This window comes from Rosa rugosa, chromosome 1 (genome assembly GCF_958449725.1).
Source record: "Rosa rugosa chromosome 1, drRosRugo1.1, whole genome shotgun sequence".
Classification (NCBI taxonomy): Eukaryota; Viridiplantae; Streptophyta; class Magnoliopsida; order Rosales; family Rosaceae; genus Rosa; species Rosa rugosa.
The window spans coordinates 53,225,619-53,237,515 of record NC_084820.1 but is presented as its reverse complement, the minus strand read 5'-3'; the positions used below and the strand labels follow the sequence as shown (position 1 = coordinate 53,237,515).

General features: G+C 36.9%; 2 protein-coding genes across 2 annotated transcripts; one reads left to right on the top strand and one right to left on the bottom strand.

Moving 5' to 3' along the window:
- Positions 1-5,859: 5,859 nt before the first annotated feature.
- On the top strand, positions 5,860-8,441 carry LOC133741011 (transcription factor MYB21). The gene is made up of 3 exons (XM_062168945.1): positions 5,860-6,537; positions 6,677-6,806; positions 7,336-8,441. Exons 1-3 carry the CDS (start codon positions 6,405-6,407, stop codon positions 8,210-8,212), a joined length of 1,140 nt encoding a protein of 379 aa, XP_062024929.1. The 5' UTR covers positions 5,860-6,404; the 3' UTR covers positions 8,213-8,441.
- A 467-nt stretch (positions 8,442-8,908) lies between these two features.
- Positions 8,909-11,380, bottom strand: LOC133741003 (uncharacterized). Its single transcript, XM_062168939.1, has 3 exons — positions 11,031-11,380; positions 9,829-9,928; positions 8,909-9,238 (listed from the first exon to the last, which is right to left on the bottom strand). Exons 1-3 carry the CDS (start codon positions 11,299-11,301, stop codon positions 9,166-9,168), a joined length of 444 nt encoding a protein of 147 aa, XP_062024923.1. The 5' UTR covers positions 11,302-11,380; the 3' UTR covers positions 8,909-9,165.
- Between the last annotated feature and the right edge of the window lie 517 nt (positions 11,381-11,897).

Below are 11,897 nucleotides of genomic sequence, written 5' to 3'. Positions count from 1 at the left end.
TGATGTGATAAATATGTGTTCATAAGATTTTTATTTTTATTTTTTATGAAGCCAGCACATTTGACCTTCATTACATTCATCATTCATGTGAATATGTAAGGTAATATTATCACTTTTTTCTTAGTGGATCCATTAAATGGATTCCATTCTTATTCCAACTAAATTTTCTTTTTTCAATCCCTATCCACTCTTTCTTTACATTTTTCAAACAATTGTATCAGACTTAATGTAGGGTAATGTTAATTCGAATTCGAATATGAGCTATATATTAACATGTTAATTCCAGCCAAAAAATTCGAATTTGAGCTATTAAAGATATTGCAGACTCTCTATTTTGGCTCCTTAACTATTTTGGAGAGCATGTTTAGCTTTTTATATATTTTAGCAGCTGCACCAGACTCCTAAGTGGCTCTCCATTATAACTTTTAGCTATCTTGCTCCTAAATATAGAGAGCGAGATGAGACTCTCTATAATTTAAAACATTCCTTTTGGGTTATTTTTTATAATTTATAAATATATTTAAACTATTTAATCTTCATTTAAAAAATAATATAAACTAAAAATTAGTTAAAATAGAGAGCACTAATACAGACATATTTCTAAAGTGGCTAGCCAAAATGACTTTTTGGCTAATTGGTTAAAATTTGACTCAAAAATGGCTAGCATTGCTAAACATGCTCTAACATGTCACATGAGGAATATCACTTATAAGGGACTTCCCGTACAATAATCTTTTGTCATATTTGATTGATTATGGAAGTTCCAATACAAATTTTGCATTTGTTTGATGTTCAAAGTCCCAACAGTTTACTCTCTTCCTAGCAAGTACGTACGGTTTTAGGATTCTAGGGTTTTCAACGTCTGCCTACATTCAACTGTTATGTGTCATATTAAAGATATACTAGCAGAGCCCACTCACTATGTGTGTGGAGAGAAATTAAAGGTAGTGGAGAAACTTCTCGTATAACTACTACATTTTCTGCTTTTTTTTATTCTTTTGTTTTATACAATTTACTATATTATTCCTATTTATTAATTATATTTCATAGTTTTTTTATAAATAAAGGTTAAATTAGTAAAAAAATTCAGTCTTGAAGAGTAAGCTCTCTTATCTTAATAATAGTATATATATGTGTGTGTGTGTGTGTGTATAATTGCCGGTTTGGAAGGCTCTGGCAGATTCTGCGATGGTGGATCTTACAATCCCGGCTTCCCGGGTGAATTAAGATGCTTTTATATGGTTTGTAATGTTCTTTCTGATAAATAGTTTGGACCCTTCTGCTTTATCGTTAAAGATGGGTAGGATTTGTGTGTGATCGATGATTCGGGAAAGAGGTGGTGGCTGTTTCTTAGTAACAAGAGAGGCGCAGTCCTTGGTTCTGCTTGGATTGTACGGGAATGTGTCAACGTTCATGTTGTGCGGTTCTGGGGTGCAGAAACTTTTGGGTCTTCTGATTGTCAGAGTTAATACTTAACTAGTAATTTTCTGGTTGAACTTAATTGTTAGAAAATATAAATCTATACATATATCTAAGAGCTTTTCTAGCTAGACGTACTTTCTTAGAATGAGTTACTATGTGTACGTAGGTATATATGTAAAATATCATACTAAGAGTGTTCTTTTTAAAAATAAAAAATAAAAAGAGGATGCTCTTGTGTTAGGTTACAAAGATATTTAATTTTTTTTTTTTTTCAGTTGAAGGAGGTCAGACTTTATTGATAATTGAGAAAAATCTCAAGATACAAGATTTCTAAATAAGATGCATCAAAAATACAAGAAAATAGGAATATAGCAATAGCGCAAGCGCTATTTTACCACTATTTTACCACTACGGACAAAAGTCAATTTGAAGAAGAACAGAGGGCAATCTTCCATCAAAAGATGGAAGTCAGCCAAGGGTGTCAGAACATATGGCCGTGTTGGCATACAATCCCTTTCGAACAAATACCATAATTTCGGGTCCTTGACCCAATACAAAAAAACTTCAGAATCCCAAAACCAATTCAATAATTGCAAGGGAACCCAATAGAAAATTTGTATCACACTTCTAGGTCGGATCCAAGACCCACCTGGATCTCATATCCGGATCCCGCCCAGACCCGTCCACCAAACCCAGCACCAAGTATTGCCTAGAGTCCAAATGCGTTCAAACCTTCCGCCTCCAACGTACCATCCGTCCACCAAACTGCTCGATGGCATGTCGCCTGCAACACTGTTTGTACCGCTCCGTCGTCGAAGGTCGTCAACTGCCAAGAAGAATTCGACGTCAACTCCTCTGAGAATAGCACAAGTCACGAACCCACAATCTGGTAGTAGCATCGTCAGGTGATCCGCCTGGAGAAAACCCACTCTGATCGACGACAGCTCACTCGAAATGCCACCATCCTCGCCGAGATGAGTCGGCCCTTTGAGACAACCATGGAAGAAATGCAAGAGGTCGGACCCTCCCGGATCCCACCCTCCACCACCAAAAACCGTCGTCCTAACAAGCCCTTCTCTCGCCAGCAACTCTACTCCAACCTCGCTAATATGACCGCCATCGTTAACAAGCAACAAACCAATGAATAGAAGACACGAACCTAACCCTTTGATTTTGGAAACAGCAAGGATAAATAAGAAGAGGCCGAAGCCTGAAAAAAATCTCCATGAATGGAGAAGGTATACCCGGAAGCGGCGCCGCTCCACAAACCCTAGCAGACAGCGCTAGGTCGGCATAGGTTACAAAGATATTGAATTAACCGACCCTATTCAATCTACCAATTAAAAATAAATTATGGAAGATATTGACTTCTTCCACCAACCTTAAGTTTGGCTAGCTATTATTAATTTGTTGCTTATGTAAGTTCACACAAGCAATGCAAGAACCACTGGGGAACAAGAATGTAAAACTTTTTACCTTTCAAATATGACTGAGTTTCTTTGTCAAACAATATTTTAGTCGAGAATGTCAATTAATATAATGGTGGTGAAGAGCAACGAATATTGAGCTAGTCATTCTTTCATGTCGATCTTCATGAATTGATTCTTCAATAAGTTTGGGTTAAAAACAAAAACCTCTTGCAGCCTGCTTCCTTTCATGGCTCATCAAATAAAGCAAACGATCGAGTCTGATACAACTAATTGTTGCACATGCAAAAACTAATCAAGAATCTTGTCAGGTCCTATTTCTTTCATCACAAGCATTCTTTTTACCTTTATATTCTCAATCAGAAGCAAGCAAGCCAGCAAAACCAGTACAACTTTTCTGGAACATAGTATTGTTTAATTAGCTGCTCAATTTTCGTGAAATGAAGGTTTGCTTTTTCATAGTCAATATTCCATGTAAAAAGCAAAACATGTGGGCTTCTTACCTCCGCATTCACATTAAATATTAATCCATCTTTAATTCTTTCAAAAATGTGGCTTAGTAATGGGATTTGAGGATTGATTGCATATATTAGACTAATATTACTGGCTTAATTAAAGAGAATCGTCCAAATGACTTGGATTAGACAATTTGGACTTTTGCAGCTCAAATCAGCAAACTACTTTAGGGATTCCATTTGAATTCATCAAAATGAAAAGGTTGCAAAGAATCAAAAAAGTAGTAATTTCAATCTGTATATTAACAAAGAATCCTTAAAACAGAATGTAAATTAAAACCTGCTCTTTGCCAAGTGCTTTCTTGTTTATTGTTTTCTCTAACAAAATGGAGCCCTGAATCCAAACATAAACGGAGCTCGTGGCCCTGCGAGATTCTCCTCGCCTCTTATCTCCCAATTCTCATTAATGCTTATCAACCCTGTAAAATAGTAGAGAAAAGTGAATCATGCAAAAAAAAAAAATTGAGATTGTAAGTTGGTGAAACAAATTAATAGAACTATCGATCCCTGTTTATCTTAATTAAATATTCACCTTAGTAGGCAGTGACTCGGTGAGTTGTGATCTGTTAGATTTTTTTTTTTTTTTTTTTAAGATGGGCAAAGGCTCTAGTTAGGCAGGAGTATTGACGGTCCCATGCACCTATAATATTATTACTTAAATTTGGAAAGTACAATGAGGGGAACATATAGCCTAAACCTCATGTTACATTACAACCATCCTCAATAAGAATATCCTGAATAATATCATGTCACAAGTTAAAATCTCACTGACATCAAATATTCTCATTGATATTGTAAGAATTGTTCTACTTACACAATATATATATATATATATATATATATATATATATATATACACTGCATGGGTGTGCAGGGGCAGAACCAGGATTTAAACATTGGGGTTTGGGGGGGTCCAGACATAGAGTTAAAAAAAAAAAAAACTCCAAAAATAAATTAAGAATCATTTTTAATATAATGCATAAGTCAACAATAAATTTGAAATAAAATCATACATAACTGCCCATTCAAAAAAATAGAATCAATTCAAAGAATGAAAAAATTAAAGGCAACCTTATTTTTAATTAATCTGTCATTGATTTATATTAGAGTATTCTTATTATTATTGGTTATTTTATTACACATATATATCAATCAATTCATCATCACCTGGGTTTAGGATTAAGGGAGGGGGGGGGGGTCCGGACCCCTTCAAACCGGAAGGTAGTTCCGCCCCTGTGGGTGTGTGAGTTACTAACAGCTAACTACCTGATAAAAAAAAAAAAAAAAGTATAATTTCTAAGGAAAAAGAAACTAATTAAAATGATAGTTAGACTTTACTTTTCAAGTGGGGTGATTGACCGTTTTGTGGTTCAGTTAACCTTCCTATAGGTGGCAGATATACACTTTTATATGCAAATGGAAAGAGTTGTATACATATATGAGAGACTCTTTAGGAAGAATCTCTAAAATTAGTATTTTATGAGAATTTTCAAATCAACAGTACTTGTTTTTTTTTCTTTTTATCAAATACAATAACTAGTCTATTGTGAATCTAACTCACAGCCTCTCACTTACAAATGAGAGACTTATGCCACTAGACAAAACAGTATTGGACAAATCAACAGTACTTTGATGAGTGTTTTAAATTTTAATTACTATTACATTTTCAATATTCTAACTAGTGAACTGTTAGATTTAAAAGTTCTCATTAGGATCTCACCGTATATCAAAAAGTCACTTGGACTCTAAATTATTTTCACAGCTATGAAAATATTATCACTCAAGTCCTTTTATAATTAGTTGTCAACATGTACTAACTCACAGCCTCTCACTTACAAATGAGAGACTTATGCCACTATACAAAACAGTATTGGACAAATCAACAGTACTTTGATGAGTGTTTTAAATTTTAATTACTATTACATTTTCAATATTCTAACTAGTGAACTGTTAGATTTAAAAGTTCTCATTAGGATTAGATTTAAAAGTTCTCATTAGGATCTCACCGTATATACAAAAAGTCACTTGGACTCTAAATTATTTTCACAGCTATGAAAATATTATCACTCAAGTCCTTTTATAATTAGTTGTCAAATATTGCATGCTTTTATTTGTAATGATAGTTTTGGATCTTTTTTCTTCTTTAAGTAGAAAAAGGAATATTAGACTGTCAAGCACTACACCGGCTTGTTCGGGATACCTTCTGCCTGGAAGAGAAAGGACACGGCTGTCTCCTCTCCGAAAAAGAGATGGTGATTGGTGTCCAGAAGATCGCTGCCGGTCCATCTTCCTTTTAGTAATAATGAAAAGCGAGGTTTATCTGAAAAAGAATTACAAGTTGAATTATTAAGGTGTGATTGAGTAATTGACACAAAGTAAAGAGGGCAGGGGAGTCACATCTAGGATTGCTGATAATATTACCCGAAAATAATGTAATATATGAATCTATCTCTAGTTCATGATCGAGTTGGATCGAACTTGATCGAAATTCATAATAAAATTTTAAGCCTTCAACACCAAGTACGTACAGCACACATCGCTCAAATTCTGGGTACGTACGTTTAGGTCGAAAGGAGAGTGGGACCCGCCACCCTGCATGGGAAACATGTGTACAGCCAAACCCCATCTCTGAAATGGGAGCTGGGACTAGCTATGGGTTCCATTATTATAATCCATACAAGTCTCGCAGAAGGATGCTGCAGTTTTTAGCCCCTTTCCACAAACCCTAATCGGGCCACCACCATATATATATATATATATATCACTCAGTGCCACCCCTCCATTAATTTCACCACCTCATCTGTACTTGCTCTTCCATGTCATTCATTTTCTGAGAACCAATACTTCAATCGCATAATTCTTTCACTGTTTCAATCGTATAGATTATAACCTGGCTTTCTTACAGCTATATAGCTAGAGAGCTTTTTACTTTCCTTTATCTCTTTGTGGTATTCATTTTTAAATTCATTTACACAACTATATATAGACCCAATATTGCTGATCTTCTTCTGCCACTACTGGGGTGATTTGAGCGAGAGAGATGGGACATCACTCATGCTGCAACAAACAGAAAGTGAAGAGAGGGCTATGGTCCCCAGAAGAAGATGAAAAGCTCATAAACTACATTACGAATTACGGCCATGGCTGCTGGAGCTCAGTTCCTAAACTTGCAGGTAATCTATATTATATGTTCATTATAATTGGTTTGAAATTTATATTTTTGTGATGAAGTACTCGTTATAATTTGTTAAAACTCAAACTTATCTTATTTCTGTTTATTGTGGGTTTTAATGGGTCTAATAACTGAGGCAGGTCTCCAAAGATGTGGAAAGAGCTGCAGACTGAGATGGATAAATTATCTGAGACCCGACTTGAAACGTGGGAGCTTCTCTTCCCAGGAAGCTGCACTCATCATTCAACTCCATAGCATTTTAGGCAACAGGTAAATTAATATGACTTGGGTGATATATATGTATGTATGTATGTAGAGGCTCGTTTTGAGACGGACGTCCGCATTGCCTCAAAAGTGGGGACATCGATGTTTCTGTAGCGTTCTGGCGCCTATGGCGGCGCGGGCCGGACGGGGGCCAGGGGCATCTCCAACCGCTTCACCATGGAGATCGAGGTCGAAGGTTCTGGGCAGCGACCTCACCTGAAACTTCAAGCCCGATCAAGGGCGACTGCAAACTGGTAGACGACGAGTCCACCAGCAAGAAGAAGGTCAAGATCGACCCCTGGCCTCCGTCCGGCAAGATCCGCGCCGCTGTCGACGCCTGAACGCTGCAGAAGTATCGACATCCGCACTTTTGGGGCAGTGCATACATCCGCCTCTGATCCTCTCTTTATATATATATATATATATATATATTTTGTGTTTGTGTGTGTGAGATAATTATTAGCTTCATCATTTACCAAATTAATTATCATGTTAATTATGGTTAATATTTTTTGCGCGCGTGATATTTGAGCAGATGGGCTCAGATAGCCAAGCACCTACCAGGAAGAACAGATAATGAAGTGAAGAACTTTTGGAACTCGAGCATAAAGAAGAAGCTTATCCCCCATGAAGTCATTCCAGCTTTGGTCTCATTCTCTCATTTTCTTAACCCTAGTAGTGCTGGTTCTGATCAGGAAAGTTTCTTCACTACTCTAATCACAAACCCTAATTTCGGTCTTCAACAAGAACAGCCTTACCTTCCCGTTCCAACACCATTGCCACCATCTAGTTTCTACCATGGTGATCATAGTATTTTCAAGTTAGACTACACCAATTATAGTTCCAACCGCCTTCATTTTCCAACCCCCATCCAATTACCATCAAACTATTCATCGTCATATGATTCGTCATGGTCATTAGGTTATCAACCCCATCTATTTGATTCGAATCATCAACAAGATCAAATTCTCAACAATATTGAAGTTGCTCCACATTTTAATATTGGAAATGAGCTTATGGTTCCGAGTGTGGCTTCTCTACCAGGTTATGATCATGAGAATGTATCAGTTGTACCCACAATGCCTCAGTCTTGTGAGATCAATATTGATGGCAGTGCTTGCAGAGCAATGCCATTTGATCCACCTGATAATCATCCTCCACAAGAACTTGACTCACTTGCAAAAGTTCCATCGTGTTTCGGTCCATTTGGTGATCATGGCTCTTATAATCCTTTCGATCTGCAGCTTCCCTCCAATCAGCTGGAATTAGTTGATCCCGTCATATCATCGTTGCCAATGTTATCACAGCCGTCTCCGTCATCCGCGTCTTCATCCTTGTTACCACTACCAAGTAGCCAATTATTCATCACGAACCCTAATGTTCTTTCAAGCTTGGGAAGCCTGGCTAGCTAGCTCGCTAGGGATGGCACTATAAATTCAAATTAGTTACCTTGATTGTATGGTTGGAATTAATGTTCATAAACGAAACAATGCGTATATTTATTTCCTGTAATTCACATCATAAGGTATCGTTATTCTCATAACTAGACAACTAAATGTTGCTAGATGAGGCTCCTAAAAGGAGTAATGCTTGCTCAATATATATGTATAAAGATTTGTACTGATCTCTTTCACGTGTTGGTTTTGTTATACTGATGTATTCCCATCAAAGTATTCTATATTTGTATATCACTTGTACTCTACTCTAGCAACTGATCCATTATTATTTTCCTACTGAGGAACTCTCTCTGTTCACTATTTATGAGAATCAAATAAAGCCGGATCCTGTTTATGTTTGCTAGCTAATAGTCAACTTGTTGTGACATATGCAAATTGTTTCAATCAATCTACAATTTCTTACTACATGTTATTCACGTTGCCACTGACAAATAGTTTAACTTGTCTTATTGTTCTCTTTTATGTCGCTGCGGACCCAAAAAAAAAAAAACACAGAAACAAAAAAAGGAGAACAAAAACAAAAAATTGGACGTCCAAATAAAGCTCGAGCATTCTAAGGATCCTTATTTGAAGAAATGCTGAGATAAACAATGCGTCCTTTTGTTGTGAAACACTGTATAATCACTTGGGATTCGAATCCTAAGTCCTTGCTATTGAATTGTGAGTGGATTGGATAGTTGATAGTACAAAATTACAAATCAGCTCTGCACGACCTCTGAAATAAGGCCAAACAAAAACTCACAAACAGTATGAAATACTGAGGTAACAAAAAGATCTATGAAAAATTCAAAAAAAAAAGCCTGGGTACTTCGAGGCTATGAGCAACTACAAGCTCCAAAGATAAATATGAGCTTCTAAACTAGATTATCGCTCTTTTGATCAATGACAATATGCCGGGGAAAGAGATGCTAAGCTGTAATTCTTGCTCGACCCTTTGCTATTCTTCGAGCAATTACTCTCCGTCCACCCTTGGTTGCCTTGCTGTTCATGTGATAAATATAAGAGTCATTCATGCAAAATCTTGACCGAGTTGAGACATGAGCATAAGATAAGACAAAATTGTGCCAAAAGATAAAAAATTGTCCTTGTAAAAGCCCACCAAATGGGAGATCAGTGAAACAAAAACTGAATTTAACTGAAGATTAGACTAACATAAGATGAAGTGTTTTAATAGGCTGATATGACGGTCGAAGTAGCATTACATTTCAATGATGTCTCAAGTGGTCTGAACAAGGCTAACTTTAAGAATATACCATCCAGAGAACTGAAATTACATGCTGTAAATATGCTCACTAACATTGCTATTACAGAAAAACATTGAGGCTATGGGTAGCACTTAAGCCAACCAGAGTCATCTTATTCCTTCATAACCAGCTAAACCTAAACTTTGCAATATAAGACTGTGCATAACAAAGGCATAATTATTATTCTAAAAGCTGTTTAAAATTCAACTTATGGTACATTATATAACATAAGATAAAAACCAATTCTAGAATGAAAAATAAGTTATATATATATATATATATATATCACATATCAGATGGTGTGTGTGTGTGGAGAGAGAGAGATACCGAGCAAAAAAGCCATGGTTCCTCTTACGCCTGATAGTACTAGGCTGGAATGTCCGCTTCGGAAATAATATCATTGGCTCATTAGATGAAGAGTCATCTCCTGAGGAATAAATTACATACCGGGTAAGTGGAAACCAAAGGGAAACACAAACTGTGTCCAAATTACTTTTGTGCAAGCCATTTATCTGGTTGGCATGCAGCACACTTGGCTGGCATTGCCTACAGGACAACTAGCAGAGAATTTGGCTCCCAGGTTATAGTGCCGATCATATTTCTAACAGGGGAAGAAATTAATCAACCATACAATGCTGATAAAAATGATCTCTAACTTAACACACAAATCCATTTGAACAACACAACTTGACAAAGATATGCAAGTGATGTGAAACTTTTAACATACTTTACGAATATAATCTCATTATCCAAAGCAACTTCTCCCCACAAACAATTTATATCACAAAACAAACTTACTTCTGTCCTGCATTAGCTGAAATACATTGATCATAAACCTAGTATAAGATTATTGAAGTATGTTGATATGAAGGTTGTTTCCTTCTTTATATTAGGACATGGGAAATTCAAAATTCAACTTGTAGAATCTAATGAATTTAAGAATCTTCCTGTTTTCTATGTGATTGTAGTTATTGTGGCTCTTAATAGTTGAACTCCAGTTTAAACATTAGGCATGTTGCACTCCTATCATGGGATCACAAAATTAATGGCTTACCTCAAGAAACAAAGATGTTAATTCCAAAGCACGATGTGTCATGCAACATACATTAAGCCTCAACAACAAAATCCATAAAATGATTAAAAACCCAAGCCCATGAGACCCAGTATTTCAGTTCAACATCCCATCAAAACTTGTTCACCTCAGAGCACATGGCATTACTACTGAAATGCTTCCTTCCCTTTCAAATCTATAAACTCAAGTCAACCAACATTTTCACTCCTATTCAACAAAATAAACTTCTGCAATTCCAAAATTTCTCAGCAACAAAACAAAACCCAAATCAAAGTGATCGGCTAAAACCCTGAAATCTCCCCACTCTAGATAGATAAAGCTGCAAACTTTGATGATTTTAATTTCTCTCCTACAATTCTAATAGACCAAACAAATTCTAAACGCCGAAAAGAATTCAAATTTCGTTTAACAATCCGAAATGAGCTTAAACCCATGATGCCAGAGAACTAGAGAGTACCTTCAGGTAAGATGAGCGGGAGATAAGGGAGGCCGCAAGGGTGCACGAAGCCCTCATTGAAGACCCTTGTGATCGATCCGGCGTCGTTTTGGGGAAAACGGAGGGAGGTGTCGAAGTTGGAGAGAGAGGGGAATAGCTTGGGAGTGATTTCGAGGGCGTGGGATACAATCTGGTTCTGGTGAGTCGAATTCGGGTTCGGGTGGAGCAGTGGTTTTGATAGGAACCGGTTCATCAGAGAAGCTCCGGTTCGAATTAGGGTTTTGGACGCCATTTCTTTCAAGAAGCGACGGAGCTAATTGTGCTGACAAGTACGAGAGACTGAGAGAAAGGCAGAGTGGTGTAGGCGGACTTCAAACTTACACGACGTCGTTTGTATTGTCCTGCACATTCGACCAATACGACATCGTTCAGGCGATTGGGGTTTTCCTCGGCCAAAAAAATAACACTCTTTACTTCTGGGGAGAGGATCCTCTCCTGAGCAAATTAGAGACCTGAACTGCCTGAGCTCTCTCTCAGATCATGACACGTGGCCAACTTAACATCCGATGGCTCACAACAAATTTAGGTTTTCTATCTCCAATTTTTTTTTGAGTTTTATGTTGCCACGCAGCCCGCGCTCTTGGTTTCGTTTCCCCGCTCTCTTACTCTTGTTCTTGGCTGCTTCTGCTATGAAACAAAAAAAAACACAAGTCTTCAGTCTTTAAATTCAATGGCTATGTGCAGGGAGATCTAATCAAAAGTTCAAAACTTTAGCTTTGTGTCTTCTCACTTTCTCCTGCATTCCATTGCCAGAGGTAAGCGTAATACTCCATTATTTTGGGTTTTTTTTTTTTTTTTTCAAAGTTCTCTCTTCATATTGTGTGTCTT